The sequence below is a fragment of the Pogona vitticeps genome, chromosome 6, assembly GCF_051106095.1.
Source record: "Pogona vitticeps strain Pit_001003342236 chromosome 6, PviZW2.1, whole genome shotgun sequence".
Classification (NCBI taxonomy): Eukaryota; Metazoa; Chordata; class Lepidosauria; order Squamata; family Agamidae; genus Pogona; species Pogona vitticeps.
In genome coordinates this window covers 93,116,537-93,137,313 of record NC_135788.1, presented here as the reverse complement: position 1 = coordinate 93,137,313, position 20,777 = coordinate 93,116,537, and the positions used below count along the sequence as shown (strand labels likewise).

Below are 20,777 nucleotides of genomic sequence, written 5' to 3'. Positions count from 1 at the left end.
AGGTGGGTTTAAAGCCTGGGCACCCATTTCCATTAATTCTCAACTGGCACCAGGGCTCACTGGATCAGCATGAAGGCATGTCTAAGTGTGCTTTGCTTGCTTGTCTACAACTTTTCTTGTTCCACCTCTGTAGCCCCATTCAGTCATTATCTCTCCACTAGTTATCAAGACGAATGGGACCTTTGGATTAATTTTTTTTTAAACTCTAGGTCTCAAAATTTTCCAAGAATTCCCCAACCAGAATTCTGGGAGTTGCAGCTGAGTGACAGAACTCTACAGAGCTAGCTTTTCTTACCTCCAAGGGTGCCTCCTCTGGCCTGGTTCCTCTTTCAGAAATAAGGAAACTGCCCAGGTGTTTCCTAGAACTTCCTGGCAGTCTGCCTGCCCATTAGGCTCTATAGAGCTTGGTGTCCAAACACTCCAAGAGGAGATATTTGCACTTCCCTTCCTTTTCATTGCTTTCTGAATTCAGAGAGAATTATGTAGATTTCTCTCTCTCTAGCTGTATCACTTTCTTTGTGGAGAAATTGACAAGGGAAATACCTCTGAGAATACTCAAAGTACTGTATCATAAAGTCATTGCAAACAAACACAGTTAGCTCCCACATATCTGACATCAGGATTAGTGAAGCGCTGAAAGAGGAGGATTATTTATTTTAAAATTCTCCCATGACATCTATGCACATTGCAGTGCTTGTTTGGGGAGCCCGAACATGTAAAATGTACAGTGGTGCCTCGCTAGACAGTTACCCCGCATGACAGTTTTTCCGCTAGACATTGACTTTTTGCAATCGCTATAGCAATTCACAAAACAGCGATTCCTATGGGGGAGTTTCGCTGGACAATGTTTGGTCCCTGCTTCGCAAACCGATTTTGACAGCTTCCTTCATGCCCGCAAAACAGGTGTTTTCATGACCTAAGCTTCGCAAGACAGTGATTTAAACAGCTGATCGGCGGTTCGCAAAGCGGCTTTCCTATGGCTGATCTTCGCTAGACAACAACGATTCTTCCCCATTGGAACGCATTAAACAGGTTTCATTAAACAGCGATTTCAGTGGAACGGATTGTCATCGCCTAGCGAGGCACCACTGTACATCCATTCAGATCTGGGATAGGAAGCATTGTCCTCAGGCTGATCTAACTTTCTGTATTATGAGATAATCAAAATTGATTAGTCATCTTCGATAAGCAGAAGGGATATTCAGAATGAGGCCAGTCTAATCATAAGTATGTGCCCTTAAGTCGATTCTGACTGATGTCAACCCCTTTTCAGGGTTTTCCAATACTGAGCACTGGGAAGTGGTTTATCATTCCCTTCTTCTGGGTATATCCTGGGACTGTGCAGGTCACCCAAGGCTACACAGGCTGGTTCTTCTGGGATGCCCGGGGGGGGGGGGAATTGAACTCCCTACATCTGACTCTGCAGCCAGGTACTCCTGGTATTAGAGTATTCTTGCTCTAATATGACTTGGTGACACAATTATGCAGCCAAATCAAACCGACTGTTTGATAACATCTCCACAGTGCTGCCTGTGCAATCCCAGTTTGCTTCACATTGCCTCAGAAAATAACCTTTACCTTTTTTTTTTTTAAAAAAGGATCAAATGTGGGGAAAGAATAATTCCAAAAGCTGATAAACTGCTTATTAAAAATAGTACACAAAGATTTTCTATGTGGAACATTTCCTACCGTTGAATCCACCACACCCCACAAAGGAGTGAATGGGACCAAATTCATTATGTTGTAATGAGTAACACAGAGGTTTGGATGCCTGCAGGTAGGTTTGAATCACTCCATGCATAAAGGCACCATAGAGTCTGGATGTTGCCGGACTGTGATTTGGAAACAGGTGAACAAGTCCATGGCCGTAGCACATGTTTTAACTGGGAATCAGTGGGATGGGGTGGGAGCCCTGAATGGTTAGGGAATTCCTTGGTGCGTGTGGCTACTGGAAGCTCTGATAAAACTGTATAATCAATGTTTGCCTGGTAAGGGTTCTCCTTTGGAACCATAAAAACTGCATAACAGGAAGACAATCCATGTATGTAGTTTCTTTCATTTTTTTTTATTTTAGAGGAAGGTTCACACCTTGAAAAGGGACGTGGTGGCGCTGTGGGCTAAACCGCAGAAGCCTATGCTACAGGGTCAGAAGACCAAGCAGTCATAAGATCAAATCCACACGACGGAGTGAGCTTCCGTCACTTGTCCCAGCTCCCGCCAACCTAGCGGTTCTAAAGCATGCAAAATGCAAGTAGATAAATAGGGACCACCTCGGTGGGAAGGTAACAGCGTTCCGTGTCTAAGTCGCACTGGCCACGTGACCACGGAAGATTGTCTTCAGACAAATGCTGGCTCTATGGCTTGGAAACGGGGATGAGCACCACCCCCTAGAGTCGAACACGACTGGACAAAAATTGTCAAGGGGAACCTTTACCTTTACCTTTTCACACCTTGAATGTGACTCTTAATAGCTCAGATAAGAGATAACCCGTTAATTATTTGCTCTGTTTAACACAGCAAGTTTTTGAATGGGACCCAACTCTTCCAAACCAGTGGTCCCCTACAGTTGCTGGACTCCTACTGTCATAACCTTCTGCCAGCATAGCCAATGATCAGCAATGGCAGTGAATCAACATCCGAAGGGCCCCAGGTTCACCAGCCCAGCTTTGACTGCTGGTCTTAGGGCATGAAAGCATAAGCTTCACACATGTACATGTGGACCACCCTAGTATATTCAAAAAGACAAGTTGTAGATCAACTTTCCCATCACTTGCCTTGAGATCAAAGGAAATGGGGGCTCCTTTCAAACAGGGATGAATGAAATGGCCTGGCTTCTCTCAAATGGGATTGGTTAAGAACAGAGTAGTTCCCTTCCACGTTGGCGAAAGTTTATAGCAGATTGTAGGCTGTGGTGTAGACTTTATAGTCTATGTGTACTCTGTAGTTTTGCTGAGTGGCACAGGGATATGTTCCTACTACATATGTGGTGAGATCTGGCACTGGAAATGGAGTGATGAAATGGTACTATTCTGTTCTGCTTTGAATCGAACATTGTGTCGCGTTCCAAGATTCATAATTTAAGAATGGTATTGACAAACTGGGATGTGTCGAAGGCTATTTGGCTTAGAACAAAGATGGTGGGAAGCCTGGAGAAGACGTTCTATGTAAAAAGGTTGAAAGAGTTGTATAAGTTGGCCTGCAGACCTTTCAGACAGGATAATGAGACCATCTTCAAAATATTTCAAGGGGTGTCACAGAAAAGATGGAGCCTATTTGTTTTCTCTGTGTTATTCCTATCATGGGTTAGAGCCAAACCAACAGGTGCAATTTACAAGGAAAAAAAAGGAATTAAGGTGGATCATTAGGAAGCATGTCATGAGAGAACCATGAGAGGAACAGTTTGCATTGGGAGGTCATTGAATTTTTCACTGGAAGTTTGTAAGCAGAGGTTGGATAACCACCAAACAGGGATGTTGTAACAGTAGATTGAATTGAGTACTGTACCAACCACTCTGAACACACCCAGTTTCATTGGTCTTCAGAAGCAAAGCAAAGCAGAGTCAGGTCAGGTTAGTATATGGATGAGTGGCTACCAGAAAGTACGAGAGGTCTTCAGTGTGGCTAGGAGTCCATTGGGAGACCTGGGCAGTCAGAGTGAGTAACACCGGATTGGATTTGATGGACTAACACTCTGACTTCCTATAAGGTTGCTTGCTACATTTCATTGCATAGGATTTTGTGGTAATTATGTTAGCAGACTGCAGCAAGTTTATAAGGTGACTTTATGGCTAAACCATGGGAGTAGTCCCTTGGGATGGTAATGGCAAATAGAGATGGACATGAATCTGAAAAATGAGGATTCATGGTTCGGTTTTCGGTTCATGCTCAGAGGTGGCTCCCTGGTCCAGGCATGCTGCTACTACCATCATGCCAACAAAGAAGGACAAAGGAAAAAATTATTTCCTTGAAGAAAGCTGGGGTGATCTAAGAAGTGATTGACAGCTTGGGTCCACCTGGCCAGCTCTTGGTCCATACAGCCCACCCCACCCCACCCCACCTCACTGGTTATTCTAAATACAATGTACCTATGATTTCCTGAAATTGCAGGGGCTGGATTAGATGCTATTTGCCATCTCTTCCAGCTCTGTGATTTGTACAATTGAGGCCAATGCACCAAAGAGATTTAGAATGAGAAAGTCGGAAACACCAGTTTTGGAATTGAAAGAAGTCGCAAGAGTTTGAGCAGCCAGTAGCTGCCTTTTGGTTTCAAAGAGTTCTGTGAAGTCTGGAAAACACAATTGATCACTTTTATATAATAGGAGCTCCTGATCACATTACCTAATTCCTACATAGGAAGCAGTTTATGTAAATATAGCTATAGCTAAAGATATATATATTAGCATACTACATTCCATTGAGACCAAACTAGGCAAGATGTTAAATTCTTTAAATGCAATGTGCAATTAAAAAAAGGAAATACTATGGGGAAGAGGATCACAACCCAAGCAGATGGGGGGAGGCGTCGTCGCCTCATCCTCAAGTGATCCTGATGAAGATTTGCTCTCTACTGTTACTTATAGAGAAGTGGTTCCCAACCTTGGGTCTCCAAATGTTCTTGGACTACATCTCCCAGAAATCCTGGCCAGCACAGCTAGTGATGAGGGCTTCTGGGAGTTTTAGTCCAAGAACATCTCAAGATTGGGGACCCCTGTTATGGATGAAGGAAAGCTCTGAGTGATGCCTATTGAGGATTATATACATTACACACAAGTTTTTGTCATTGCACCTGTATGTTGTGGGTCTATATAACCTTTGACATCTCTCAATGGGGACCCTCAGGAGGATATGAACTACAACCCACATAGTGGCTAGCCTGTATGATGTCTTGTAGCTGCAGGTCAACATTGGTGGAAAATCCAATGCAAGGGAAAGTTGTGATTTACAATCTGTGAAACGGGCTGCAGAACTTTCACATTCACATCTTTGACTGAAACCAGACTCGTTAAGCTGTTTAGACCCAAGGCTCTTGGCAAAAACTCTCTTTATGATGTAATGTTTTTTTTTCCCCTCGGGGACTTTTAGTGCTCTCAATGTCTCGTCTGTTTTTCATAAGAAAAAGAAAAGAGGCAATCTTAAATGGTACCCTTGAGCTACAGTCCTCCTCTTTCTGAATCACACCTGATTATTTGCTTGGGAACTGAATGGGGAAACACAAAACCGCCCTTTATGGGGCAAGGTCTATCAACTGGAATGTGACTAGTGCATGAATAGACCTGGGGAGACAAATGATTGTGGAAGTTGGCTTTGATGTTTATGATGATGAAAGCCTGGGGGAATGTGTGTGTGAGAAAAGGTCTTTGCCATAAGAACGCCCTCATCATTGAGGATAAAAGCAACACAGAGTGAAAGAGCGCCCGTTAGTCTTCTTAGCTTTTGGGAACAGAGTGGAGATTTCTCTCTTGGCTGCCTCCATTTCTCAGCAACATGACCACTTCTTATAGGCAGTACACCTCTACCTCTTCATTGAGGGGACCCTCTTTCGGTGGGGCTTCCTCCTCTGTCCATCTTGGTGGAGGATACAGAACTCCCAGCATCCATGGAGGAGTTGGGGGCATGTCTGTCTCTACTTCCCGCTATGTCTCTGGAGTTGGCAGTGCTTTTGGTGGGGGCTTTGTTGGCAGCAGCTTTGGGGGTGGCCTTGGGGGTGGTTTTGGAGGAGGATTTGGTGGTGGCTTGGGTGGCACCTTTGTCGCTGCTGGTGATGGCCTTCTGGCTGGGGGTGAGAAGGCGACCATGCAAAACCTGAATGACCGCTTGGCTGCCTACCTGGATAAGGTGCGGGCCTTGGAGGAAGCCAACACTGAGCTAGAGGTTAAGATCAGGGAGTGGTATGTGAAACGAGGACCTGCTCCAGACTGTGACCACAGCAATCATTTCAAGATCATTGAGGATCTGCGCAGCAAGGTAAGGGATGGTGACCTCCAGGGGGGGACCATTGAGGGGGATCTGCAAAGCTTTGGAAGCTATTCTTTGGGTTACAGACCCCATAATCCCCTAGAGGATTATAGTAGCAGTAGTCCAAATAATAACTTTTCCATTCTTTGGGACAGAAGTATAATAAAGTCAAACAACTATACCAAGGAGAAAGATTTGGGAAAAAAGAGTACATTTTCTAAACAAGCTCAGTGACTTACATACTCCCCTTTTACTAGTAATGACTTCCATCTAGTGTTTGTTCACAAATGCTGATTCATTCAATCTTTTCTTTTTAAAAAGCATTTTCCTTTTAAAGAACATTCACTGGGTGACTGCAAAGTAACCAACATCAAGAAAACAGATTCCAACATACAGCCATTGAATTTGAATTGACTGGCAAAAGCTGATTCTACTTTGTTTGGACTTAATCCATATGTTCCTATGAATTCCCGCCCCCCCCCAGGTTTAAACTGGTATAATAAATCTATTAAGCAAAAGTTATCATTAGTTACTAATGTTAAACACCGATCATTGGTCCTTGGGCACAGTTCAGCTTGGAAAAAATGCTGGGGATAAAGCTCCCAGAATCCCCCCAGCCAGGAAGGATTAAGAGATCTGTAGTCCAAAAAGTAATAATAATTGCAGTTCCCAAGCTGTGGTCCTTCACAGATGCATCACTGATGTAACTTTCACATTTTATATTTCATGCTCCCTCTGTTAATATTTTCTCTTGGCACTTGTGTAGATGTTTACTTTGCAGTCTTTAAACTGTCAGAATAGACGCTTTAATGCAGGCAATCCTGCAATCCCTGGGGTTAAACTACTACCATTCCTCCTTACTCCTAATTATTTATAATGTACCATGCTCAATAAATCTGTCTTTACAGAGTAAAGTCAGCAAAACTCGTCAGTTACCTGGCTCCCTGCCCTGAAAAAAATTGTTGAATCAAACGTCTGACCTGGGGAAGAGATGAAGAGTGAATAGAGAGGACAGAAAAGGGTCAGGGTCTCAAAGCAGCAGTGCAAGTGACATGGGCTTCTGTTGCTTGCTTTTTTTTATTGCTTGTGAATCAGAAACAGGAGGGGTGCATTTAGCATAAAAAGGCTTTGATTCTACCTGCACAGCATCATATAAAGGAGACAGCAGAAGGATGCTAGAAGGTTGAGGGTTAGTAATGGTGTCACTGATACACATTCAAGACCATCTGTTAAAACTCAGTGAGTTCTCTTGGGCAGGATGTATGGAAGACTGCATGGCATAAGAATTGTGAAGACTTTTTTTTTTAAATATAGAAAATAGTGTTGCAAGAAGGCTAAGTAAAAGAGAAGAACATGACCTTTTCTAAAGGTCACTGGTCATAGATGCATTCTCTTGTTGAGACATTTGTGCAGCGAAAGACAGCATCATCCAATGACATGGGTGCACATCTTTTCCTACAGAGGCAATTTCCCTTGTAGGGTCCCCATTGTAAGTGAAGGGGTGCAAAAAGAGGAGCCCATATCTGTTCCCCAGGAAGAGGCATTACTCTGGATTAATCAGTATTCTATTCAGCCTATAATGCAGGCAATCAAACAAAGCTCCTTATAACAATAAAGTTAAATGCCTATTTGGCTAGTTTTTCTTGTTTAAAATCCTAGGTCAGCAGCACAGAACATCCTCAGGCAGAATGTCTGAACAGCACTCCTGCTAATTAACAGAGGGCAAAATATACTACGTGAACTATACCACAATGGTGGGAATTTTAGATCCTGTAGATATTGTATGGTTTCAGCTTTCTGAATCTCTTGCCAGGCAGGGTATCTGGAAGATGAAGACTGGGATGTTTGCAGGGTGAAGGCTCCCCCTGCTTGTTCTAACCTAGCATAATGCTTCTGGAAACTTGTAGGAGAGAAAGTTGTGATGATAAACGTAGTCATGCCATTTTGATACAGATAACTGTTGGAAGAGGAATGGATTAAGTGCTTCCTCTTCCTTCCTCTCTCCCAGCCACATCCTTCTTTCCTGAAGTGTTTTTTTTTTAAAGGAAACAACTAAAAACATCTTATAATTTACATGTAAGATCCTGAATAGCCATTGTTCACAGATTTGAAACCAGGGTCTTCACTAGTATTCAGTACTCAGTGAAATGGGTCACCCTGTTGGACTAAGCCCAGTTCATTCAGGTAAACGATGAACCTATGAAGCAGGCCTTGATCTACCTCTGACCTACCCCTGTGCTGGACCAGGATCTGGAAGATCTGCCTTCTAGACACCATTGAGCCATGCAATCCATTGGGTGGCCTTGGCTCAACCACTGTCTTTCAGCCTGACCTACTTCACAGAAGTGTTGTTGTGAGGATAAGCATGGGAAGGAAGGAAGCCATGGGCTCCTTAGAGCAGTGGTCTCCAACCTTGGGCCTCCAGATGTTCTTGAACTACAACTCCCAGAAGCCTTCACCATCACCTCTGTTGGCCAGGATTTCTGGGAGTTGAAGTCCAAGAACAACTGGAGGCCCAAGGTTGGGGACCACTGCTTTAGAGGAAAGGGGGATATAAATAAAAGAAATTAATTGATAACAGTTGAAGTAAAATTGGGGCCTGTTAATCTGAAACCTTGGTTTATGCAACTGTTCAGTGACACGAGGGAGGTGACAAGACACAGCTGGAGCAGTGTCTCCAAGGATGCATTGGTGACTCTAGTGTTAAAGGGCAGTCACTTTGTGCATGCTCAAGGGAAACAAATAGAAACTTGAACGTATGTGTACTTTTCGCCTGCCAGTTGGATGCAGAAATCTTGGAGAAATATATTTGTACTTGAGATGCCCCGTTTCTTTCTCTTCCTTGTAGATTTTAGCTACCAATGTTCAGAACGCCAACATCCTCCTGCAGATTGACAATGCGAAGCTGACTGCTGATGACTTCAGAACCAAGTGAGTTGGACTCAGTGCTCAGATGGAAAAGGCTCTCCTTTGACAGGGCATCTTCGAGGGGTGGCATGAACATAACAGATACTGGTGCTCATAGATTTTTCCTTTCTTCCCTCTTCTCTTCCTATGTGATTCCAGATTTGAATCGGAGCGTGCACTTCGCACAAGTGTCGAGGCTGACATCCATGGCCTGCGCAAAGTCTTGGATGAACTCACCCTGTCCAGGTCTGACCTGGAAATGCAGTTAGAAAATCTCAGGGAAGAGCTGGCTTACCTGCATAAGAACCATGACGAGGTGAGGAGGCCCAGCTGCCATCAGCCCAGATGGGTGCAGGTTGTTCAAATTGAGAGCATCCGTAGGCAGCTGGTTTTATACCTGGTGGATCCAATACACAGAGGTTCCTTCCAGTGCAATTGGCATAAGTTGCTGTAGTCTTATGAGTGGTTCAGCACAATATTGGTCTTTGACAAATCTTTGAAAAGTGAGCCCTGATCTCTGGCTTCACATGCTAGACATTTATTGAATAATACACTTGAGCCTGGTTCACCACCCCCAGCACTTGATTAGTCTTCACTTTACTACTGTGCTTATCATTATAACAATCAAAAGTGAGAACAGAGTCCACTGAAAAACACAGTGTTTTTAAAGAGATATTAAGATTTCATCTGCTATGTTCTTTGCACATGTAAGTCCTTATGGCACTCTTCATGACCTGAACATGGATTTGTGAATCCATCCATAAAAACCTACTGCATTAGTTAACCTGTTGACTTCTGCATATAAAAGACAGCCTTCTCTCACTATTAGCCCTTCAAAAGCTTTCTAAGTTGATGCTCCTCCATACTTATAGTACGGAAAAGTAAGTCTTCCATGTTCTGGCCACCACTGTGCCTTGTGGCAATAATTTATTTATTTATGTATAGATTTAAATAAATTAGACATATATCACTTTTCTGTCCATCTTTGTGCAATAAAATCTGATATGTGATAAAATTTGATAAAATCACAGTTGATTTTATTGGAGGTAAGTGGATAAATAAAATAAAAATCCAAGAAAAGCATGGAAGCATAAAAACAGAACATGCTTTATACATAGACCAAAAGGAGTTTTAAAGACTGTGGTTTCATTTTGTGCTATGCTACTTCCTCCCCCTCTCCCTTTTTGGGGATACCATTCAGTTCTCTTTGTGACACGGGACCAAGGGGTCTATTATTATGGCAGAGGACAACCATGATCTCTTTATGGTTTCATGACATCATCATAAATGTATATACCTCTGTCATGTTGTCAGCCTAGACAGTCACTAGATGAAATCAATGAGGGTCAAGCTATGAATGGAAAATAATAAGAGTGGCTCTGTATTAATTTCAGGATGAGGGGTAACATGCTTTTGAATATTAATTATGAGTGAATGCCAGAAGGAAGATGCTGTCCTGCCATGCTGGTGGGCTTCCTAGAAGGCTCTGGTTAGCAAGACTTGATCGGTCTAGTCCTGCCAGGGTCCTCTTCTAGACTGGAAAAACTGGTACAGGTTGGAGAGGTATACAGGTTACTTGATAAGAAATGTCTCAGGGTAAACTTCACTACAATGAGCCAGTGTGGGAAGTGGACAGAGGACTCAGGAGACTTTGATTTAATTTTTTGCTCCATCATGGCAAATCACTAAGTGGTAGCAATGAGAATCACCTCCTTGAACATCTTACATACTGCAAAATTCTATTAGCGCCATCGTATGCCAGAAGAGACTTGATGGCCTATAACAAAAACAACCAAAAATATATCTTTCACCAAGCTAGATTGCAGCACTTTCTTTTTCCTCCTTCTATACTCATTTGCATAATGAAGAATAGAATGCATGGGAATTGCATAGAATAATAGAACCCATGGGAATAAGATCAAACAGCTGAAAGAGCTTGATGCCTGAGAATTAGCTTGAGCAGGTTGAAATGTCAGCAGCTATTTGCTGTTTCTCACCGAACATTTTTGAATACCCTGTTTCCCCGAAAATAAGACAGGGTCTTACATTATTTTTTGCTCCAAAAAACGCATTGGGGCTTATTTTCAGGGGATGTCTTATTTTTTTCATGTACAACAATCTACATACTCAAATATAGTCATATCATCTTCTTCTGGTCACTGCACAATGGTGGAGGGTGGGGTTTCACTTAACTGGAGCTTATTTTGGGGGTAGGGCTTATATTATGAGCATCCTGAAAAATCATGCTAGGGCTTATTTTCAGGTTAGGTCTTATTTTAGGGGAAACAGGGTACATTTTCAGTGACATTGTATTTATCTGGAAGAACTGAACTTTGACATCTCCAGTCTTACCAGTAAGAGGAATGAACATTAAGAGGCATTAGGGGAGGGCATCTCTCTCCGAAAAGGAGAGAAACTGAGAAAGGAAAAAATGTTAATTTTTTGGTAGGGTTAGATCTTAATGGGGAACACGAAAATGGTAGTGTTGCAAATTAGAGAAGAACGGTATCAACTGAGGTTGCCCATGGTAACTAGGTGACTTTTGTTCTCTGTTCATCTAGGAACTGAAAGTCCTCCGAAGCCAGATGGGTGGAGAAATCACTGTGGAGATGGATGCTGCTCCTGGGGTGGACCTCACTAAGATCCTGGCGGAGATGCGTGAACAATACGAGGCCTTGGCAGAGAAGAACCGCAAGGATGCCGAGCAGTGGTTCTTCACCAAGGTGAGCCTTCTGTGGGAAGATAAGCCTTTCCCGAAAGGACAGTGAGCATTTGTATGATATACTCATCCTGTTCTCCTTTCCCTTGCAGACTGAAGAGCTGCACCGGGAAGTTGCCATGAATACGGAGCAATTGCAGAGTGGCAAATCGGAGATTGTAGAGTTAAGACGCACCCTCCAAGCCTTGGAAATAGAGCTGCAGACACAGCTCAGCATGGTATGGACTCTTCCTGCTATTCTCTTTCACCCCTGATTCCACCACAGGAGCTCATTTGCTGAGTATCCAGACACAATCCTCATGATTTCCCTTTGCATTTGTAGCCAAATAATAGCAATAATGGTAATAGCCGTAGTGGCAATTAGAGATGGGCATGAACGATGAAAATGGTTTGCGATTCATCGCTATTTATGAACCACCAATTTTATGAACTTTCTGACGAAATGAACCATTTCATGGTTTGTGCAAACTGGGAATTCCAGGAGCAGTAGAAAATGTTCCTGCACTAATTAGAGACACCAAACTCACAGTGAGTCTTCAGCTGACTCTCCTCCCTGCCCTCTTCAAGTTTGTCAAAAACTGGATTTTGGACATCTGAGTTATAGCCCCTGAAAACGAGTCCCATCAGGAAAGTGCTCTTTAGCAGCTGGCAAAACATGTCCTGATTCATTTCCCCCCCTTTGTGGTGCGTTTCATGCCCATTTCTAGTGGTAATGATGCCTATGTTGGCGACAACATCAATACGCACTTAGCGAGACTCCCTACATTTCCTGTAGCTCAGCTGTTTTCATACTGTATTCTGAAGAACTTTGGGGACTCTCTATGTCAATTATGGTAAAAAAATATATTGACAAACAGGGAAGGATGAGACATTTCTTTCAGGTTCATTCTCAAGATAATTTAGCAGCATTTGTAGATGCTTTCCTCTTTCAGATGGAAAGAAGCTGAAATAAATACCTTTTAAAAGAAGAATGTAGAAGGAACCAAAGCTGATAGATTCATCCAATTAGGCCCAGGGCCTTGAGTACTTAATTCATACAAGTCTGGGTTTGAATTCTTATCTATCAGATGATATCTGTTCTTTTGGATTTTTTTCTGAGAGGCTCCTCCTCTTTCACATGAAAGATACCACAGGGTCCTCTATGCTGGGAAGAACCTCATCTACCCAAATTTGGTCCATTTTCTTAGAGGGAGGAATTCCATTCCATTTTATTTTAAATAATTTATCTAAAATCACAGATGGCTTCATATCTGGAAAGAGAAGAAGTTGAAGTTTAAATGTGCACATGCAGAATCGAGCTCTTAAGCAGGACGGTCTGTCGCAGAATTGAGTGCAATCATACACAGCCCAGGCTTTCCTTGAGCGATGGGTCTAGTCTTTGGTTCTCTTTGTCCTTGGAAGTTATGGTAGAATAGGGGAGACCTTATCCAAGAGTAGTCTAGTTCTTCATGTTTAATGCTGGTGTGATAAGAGGACTGAATTTGAGAGAGCATTTGAGATACTCCTTGTCATCCCTAGGGACTGGTGAGAATTTAATTTCAATTCATTGTTTCCCAGAATTTCCCAAAATTCACAAAATTAGAATACTAGAGAAACCAGCACTGGCAGACTTGCCCGTCTCTAGTTACCTCTGAGATTCCCAGTGAAGTGTAGTGGATAGAGTGACAGATGAGGAGGGAGAAGAGGGTTCAAATCACTGCACAGCCATGGAAACACATTGGGGAAGTAGAACTGGTAAAGTCACTCCTCAAATATCTCACTTACAGTACTTTGAAAGCCCTGTTAGGGTCACTATACGTTGATTCTAACTTCATGGCACAAAACACACATAGTTACCTCTGAAGGACAGGGTGATAGACTGGGACTCAGGAGACCTGGGACTCAGGAGACCTGGGTTCAAATCTCTGCTCACTCATGCAAATTCACTTTTGGTGACAATAGTACATTCCTCGAATGTATGTTGAAAACTCTGTCAGGATTGCCTGCATTGGAATGCAGCTTGATAGCTCATACCGTCACATAGCTGTTACCCCTGAGTCTGACATAACTAGAAATGGGATCATATTAGGGTTATGCACTGGCTTAGTTCAAAAACCCAGTTACTAACTGAATCGTTGTAATTTAGACATATTTTCATGAGGCTGGATCAAAGTGGAATGGCCAGAGTTGGTTCCAGAGTAAAGTTAACTGAATTGACAAATCAATTCAGATCCAAGGCACAAATCGAATTCCAAATAATTTCTGCCCTTTTTGTTGTTGCTGCTGTTGTTTTCGAAAGAAGCATATTTTAAAGGTGGCTTGTACACAACTCCGAAAGACAACAGTCTGAAATATGGCAGGTTTACACTCCCTTCTGTAGAGTGTGTATGTCTCCAGATTTTCTGTACATCAGTGCAAAAAGAAACAACTAATGGCCGTTTTGGTTTTCTAATGCAAGTTATTGGGAAGCTGGAAATCCAAATATATAAACTACTTTGAATTCAAGGCAGACATCAAACCACATGGGGCAACAATGACTCCAGACTGGGATCCATTCCAAAACTTGGGGCTGTCTTCTGGACCTAAGCAAATGACTCAAGCACAGTCAGAGACCACCCCAAAGCTTCCCACTTAACCCTGACTTCGATCCCTCCACTCCTCTTTCCAGAAATCGTCCCTGGAAGGCACCCTGGCAGAAACAGAAGGCCGCTACGGCACCCAGCTTAGCCACATCCAGCTCATGATCACTGGCGTGGAAGAGCAGCTAGCCGAACTGCGTTGTGACATGGAGCGCCAGAACCATGAATACCAGGTCCTCCTTGATGTCAAGACCCGCCTGGAACAGGAAATCAACACCTACCGTCGCCTGCTGGAAGGAGAGGAAGCTCAGTAAGTGGAAGTGCAATATTGGGACCAGAAATACAGGAGCAGATTCTGTCACAGAGGTCTGTGGCTGTAAATCTCAGAGCTGGGAGGCAACGAGTTATAAGCAATAATTATTAACTGCTTGCAATCAATTCCTTTCTCCAAGAATTATGGAATAAGCAGTTTTATTGCAACTACCATGTTCCCCTGAAAATAAGACAGGGTCTTATATTAATTTTTGCTCCAAAAAAACACATTAGGGCTTATTTTCAGAGGATGTTTTATTTTTTTATGTACAACAATCCATATTTATTCAAATACAGTCATGCCATCTTCTTCTGGCTGCTGCACAATGGTGGAGGGCAGGGTTTCACTTAACTGGGGCTTATTTTGGGGGTATGGCTTATATTACGAGCATCCTGAAAATTCATACTAGGGCTTATTTTCAGGTTAGGTCTTATTTTCAAGGAAACAGGGTATAATATAATGAGTGAATTCTTTACTCCTTTTGCAGTGTAGCTGTAACTTTTTGGTTACATTTATGATTACAGGAATATGACCCCACAAAACATTGGAAAGGAATCTCACAGGATTTAAAAGTTATGTTTCATGCTGTTGGACGAACTTTTTAAAGTAACTATAAATAAACTGTTATTTTTGAGAAATACAAAAGGTTAAAAATGCAATTGCAAGAGTAACAAACTGCTATTTTGGCTGTGGAATTATAACCGAGTACTTCTTAAAATTTGCATCATGGCACTAATTAGGTTGGTTTCTGTGTCATTGGCTGTAATTTTGTTGTTGATTTATGTGTGTGCAACTGAAATCAGGTAAGTCATGGTGGAACATTGCCACTAATTTAGAAGTTGCCAGGACAGAGACTGGTTTCTTGATAATTAGTGGCTATTTGCTTCTTTGACTTTTGTGATTGCATTGACACTTCTGTAAATCAGCAATGAGATTCTGGCAATTCTTGTTAGGAACTAGCACTCTTTGTTGCTACTCTGCACATATTTCACTGCAATTTAAAATGACGGTTTATATTTCTCTAACCCTCTAATTTTGATCTTCCTACAGCATTTCTACCCAGTATTCTTCAGGTATGTCTTCTTCTTATTTATCATTCACATACCTTCATATATATATCTATATCTATTTATCTATATATTTATTTATTTACTTATTTATTTACAATATTTTTAGCCGCACCATTGCCAGTGGCTTCTAGAGTGTGAGGAGAAAAAATATTTACAGTAACATGTTACTGATGGATCCCAGGCAGGGCTGGCTCTACCGTTAGGAGGCAGTTCTGTGAGGTAGCAGATGTTGGTAGGCAGCAGCAAAGTGTAGGAAGAGTGAAGGCAGAATAATGGCTGGATTGCCAATCTAGCCACAACCTTTTCTACATGGAATGAAGGAAAGCACCATCTTCTTCTTTGCCTCAGGGAACACATGTCTTGAGATGACTCCAGATCCAGGGCTGAAAAAACTGAAGAGAAGTTATAGACTCAGTAAGCCAAAGCAAGAAGTCCATAAAATCCAGCTGTCCAAAATTAGCATTCTTTCCCCCTGAATGAGAAAGTCAGATTTAGTTCTCGGTGTTACAATTCAGAACAAAAACGGAAACAAGAAACTAAGAGCCTTCCAAGATTTGGTGGAGGCAAAGGAATATTTTTGGAAGTGCTGTCCTACATTTTAAAATCCTCTTCTGATATTGCTCAGTGTCTAAGACACAACCATCCTTCTCCCCATGATGAATAATTTCATGTAGAAGTACTTTGAAAAGAGGCTAGGATTTGTAAGAGTTTGGTCTTACGTTCTTTAAAAAAAAGAATGAAGCTCAGCTTAGTTTTCTAACAAAATGCTGAAAAAAGAGTAGGAAGTAGTGGATGCGGCATAACTTTTCCACCTTCTGCAAACAGCATATCCATTTCCTCTTTTCTCCTGCTATAGGGCCCATAACCACTCGCCAAGTTCGCACGATTGTTGAGGAGGTAAAAGATGGAAAAGTGATCTCGTCCCGTGAGCAGGTCCATGTCTCTGGACGTTAGGCCTGCAAGCTTATGTGACACACCAGCCTGTTTCTCCTACATGATGCTCGTCAAGTGTCCAGCCTCCTGCTCTGTTCCCAACCATCCCCACAAGCTGAGATTTCTCATATATCTGTATCCACAAGGCTCAATAAAGGCTTCCCTCCTTTCATTCATGCACAACCTGAGGTTTGGTTTTATTTTCTCCTGCTGAAGGGACACCTCTGCCACTGCTTTTTGCTCCCCCCCCCAAAAAAATAACACTCTACAACATGCAAGACAAATAGGAACTAGGAATATCCAAAATAACAACACACACAAAGAGAGACTGCTCAAATGCAGGGAATATGAACTGAGCCACAAGTCACCAGAAGCAGTTCAGGACATGACAAGAAGAGGCCAAAGACTTAATCATCCTCCAAGAAGAAAAGCTGTTGATCACATTTTCAGTTTCACCCTTTGTTCTAGTAACATACCAGAACTGAGACTCGTGTAAAAGTAGTTATTGTGAAATCCACAGGTTTAACAGCATGCTTACCTGTATGCTGGATTTGAGCTGACAGTTTTTCCAGAGACTTAGAACTGATCCCTTCTGATTAAGGAATTGAAGTGTCAGCAGTGACTAAACCAATTACGTTGCAGTCTTACAGTTTACAGAGCTGCCCGGTCTCAAGGTGTCAGCTGAAATCTCAGCAGGGAGATGGCTGGGAACCGCCATCTCCCTGCTGAGGGAACTGCTATGCTTCTGTGGGTCTTTGGGCGGAGAAGCAACTATCAAAGCAAGAAAGAGGAAGTTTGATTTGGGGAAGTTTGAAGGGGATAGTTTTAAAGCCTCCAGCTGTTACAGTAGGTACAATTTGCCAACAGCATGGCTACCAATAATATCTACCACCAGTCCATTTCCACAGTCGTTTGGTCTAACAATACTTCTGACCTCATGCTCAATCCTTGCCTGCCCTGCCTCTTATGACCTCACAAGACCTGCCCCTTGATCTGAAGTTTTGGTTCTGAAATCTCAGGGAATGGGATATTGCTGACTTAGCCAGCCTAATTTACAATGGTGAGCCTGAGTTAAGTCCAAAAGACATTGTGCAAATATTGGAAAGGAAGCAGGACTCTTATATTATTAGTAACCATCTCCATCACTGCCAGAATAGAGTTTGAGTGTCACATATCGTGTGGCATTTATGTCAACTTTCTTTAGCAGTTTTCTCTGTCATTGTTTTGGTATGCCAGAAATGTTCTGTTATAAAGAACATGGTAAAAGACTACAGTAACTTGTGCAAACCTGTTGAAGGAATTAAATAATTCAAAGTGTGGTCTCACAGACTTAGATCTAAGAAAGAGATCTAAGATGTCCCTCAAAAAATAAACATGGCTGTAGTTCAGGTTTCAGCTTATTGAAAAAAAATGTTTGAAACCTTTCAAGATAGTGAATGATCAAATGACAGAAAGTAATTCTGTGAGCTTCAGGGCGGAATGGGAATTTGAGCGCACTCTCCCCACTGAGAAGGTCAACGTAGACATTATTGCTTCCAATTAAACAACTTACCCTCCCACAGTGAGATTTTTTTCTGGGATTTGTGCTTCACCAGTCTTGCAAATGAAACCTCTGTTTACCTTCCTTTAACAAAATAAAATAAATTAAGTACAAGATATGGAGGTTAAGGGAAATCGTGCTGTGACAAACAAATGTCTTTCACCACTTGAGGAAACATCAGTTCCAAATACATGCTAGATATATCATCCACTTTGATTCTGCGACTCACTTTAAGCGTATTGCTGGATGCTGGATCTCATCTGGGATCTCACAGAGAGCAGAGATCCCTGAACAAAATATCACACCTTAGGGAAACTCCTGAAGGGGTCCAAGAGATATTCATCTGTCTATATAAGCACCTGTGTCTATAGCACTAACCATGGGCTGCACCTGGTTTGGAAAAATCAAACACTGAAAAAAAAACATCTAAATGGGAAGAGATCAAATTAGACGCCACCATCCCCCCCCCCAATTTGGGGTTTTTAGGGAGTGTGAGGTGCCGTAACCCCATCAGTGCAAAATACACTGCTGTTGCATGCCTCCAGGTACAGAAAAAAAAACCTTTAAAAACTATAGGAGATGCTGTAAAGGCCTTCATGAGCTGCACCTAGCTTATCCTCTATTATAAGATAAAGGAAAACAGCGAACATCTTTTACCTTAGTAATAGATCAGTCCATCCTTCCCTTATCTTCCCAGTCTGCTTGAGTCCAAACTGGGAGGGGGAGAGAAAATATCCTTTATATATATATAAAGAAAATATCCTTTATTTTTGTTTTTGATAAGCTCCTATATATAGCCTTTTTGTTTTTGATAAGCTCCTTTGTGTTTTACGCTGGCATAAGGCTTTTGAAGGAAATATATTGATTCTATATATTGAAAAGGAAAAGTGGGAAATTGAACTTTTCTGACAATAAGATGAAGAAAAATGAACATCTTTCACATTAGTAATACATTTAGCAGATTTCAAATTCCCCTTGCTCTTCTTCCTCAGCTCTATTGATTCAACACTGCTATGGCCTTACATGCCTTGGGACATGATGGCGCTGCGGGCTAAACCGCACAAGCCTTTGTGTGCTGCAGGGTCAGAAGACCAGCAGTCGTAAGATCGAATCCACGCGATGGAGTGAGCTCCCGTCACTTTGTCCCAGTCCTCGCCAACCTAACAGTTGGAAAGCATATAAATAAAAGTAGATAAATAGGCACCACCTCGGTGGGAAGGTAAACAGCATTCCGGGTCTAAGTCGCGCTAGCTACGTGACAACGGAAGCTGTCTTCGGACAAACGCTGGCTCTACAGCTTGGAAATGGGGATGAGCACCGCCCCCTAGAGTCAAACACGACTGACTAAAATGTCAAGGGGAACCTTTAGCTTTACCTTTTATGGCCTTACATGCAAAACTGAAGTAAATGTGTTGAAACAGATCTTAGGAGGCCATTAAATTGGCTACTTAGTCCACAGTTTACGTCCGATTAAGCACAGATGAAATCAAATGAAAAGCCAACAACTACATGATGTGAAGCTCAATGTGGGGAATTCTCTCTTTCCAGTGAGGAATCATCTTTTTATGTTCAGCTGAAAGGGGTGTTTTAAATTTGCTTCAATTGTCTGGCATTCCCCCCCCCCCCACTTTCTGGTGTGTGTGATCACCTGATCTGAGTGCAAAGGGATTGTTGTGGGGTTGTCAGTTCCCATCCACCAATTTTAAAAGTTTATACCAGGGCTCTTCAAACATTTCAGTATAAGGGTCACATCATATATTTTACACATTTTTGAGGGCCGAAGAGGGGAAAAAAACGGGGGGGGGGGGGAGAAGGAAAAAAAGCAGTTTTATTATGAATGAGTAAGTTTTATTTGAATCAACAAACTTGTACTTGTATACTACAATATTAATGGGAATGATGGGACTGCTTGTTTAATTTCAAAATATTGCCGAACTGAGGTTTCAAGCTTGAGGAGCCAATTATTAAAATGGACTGAAGATGCTCATCAGATAAACTTGCTCGATAGTTGGACTTGACATACTTCATTCTTACAAGATTTGCAAGAGCAAAATCATTATAGTAAAACAAGCATCTTTAATCCAGGCAGTAAACTGCTGCCCTCGGGTCCGCCCCAGAAGAATACAGAATCCAAACCAAGCACCTACAGCCTCTTTCTCTGCCCAAGCAGAAGTTGAAAAAGTTATTTTTTCGGACTATAACACCAGAATCTCCCAAAGGGCATGAGGTGTGGCCATGCTGACTGCAGGATATGAGATAATTGTAGTTTTAAAAGGAGTACTTTTCAGAGTTCTGCTCTATGGCAGAGCCAGTATTTGGTTGTAAACAGCCTTTGAATAATTGATCCATGTACATGGCGCAGTTTCTGAACTGAAATGCCAGGGAGGAACCATTGTGCCATTGTTCATGTTAGATTTGATTCCCCGTGTTCCCTGCATGCTGGCTTTCAATTGCTAGGACCACCGTTTTCACAGGATCAGTACCCACAGTTTCACTTATCCACTGCCTGAAAAATATTAACACCCCCCCCAACACATGGAGGAGTCATGGAGGCGCTCCGGTTTGTCCAATGTATCCTCCCCACTCAAGCATTCAAGTCCTCCCTCGCCCATCTTCCCCTCCCACAAAGCCAATTGAAAGCTAACCAAAAGCACTTTTTCAAATATTACAGACACTTGCCATTCGCAAACCATTCGCAAAACACATCTCTCGTGCTGGCTTCTGACTGTGCTCGACATGCTGCCATAGGTCTGGATCTCCAAAGCAAGGACCACCAAAAGGC

General features: G+C 42.3%; 1 protein-coding gene across 1 annotated transcript; it reads left to right on the top strand.

Moving 5' to 3' along the window:
* The first annotated feature begins 659 nt into the window (after positions 1 to 659).
* On the top strand, positions 660 to 16,638 carry LOC110074898 (keratin, type I cytoskeletal 14). The gene is made up of 8 exons (XM_073004263.2): positions 660 to 5,964; positions 8,804 to 8,886; positions 9,022 to 9,178; positions 11,424 to 11,585; positions 11,674 to 11,799; positions 14,229 to 14,449; positions 15,503 to 15,525; positions 16,379 to 16,638. The coding sequence occupies exons 1-8, from the start codon at positions 5,485 to 5,487 to the stop codon at positions 16,474 to 16,476; spliced, it is 1,350 nt and encodes a 449-aa protein (XP_072860364.2). The 5' UTR covers positions 660 to 5,484; the 3' UTR covers positions 16,477 to 16,638.
* Positions 16,639 to 20,777: the final 4,139 nt, after the last annotated feature.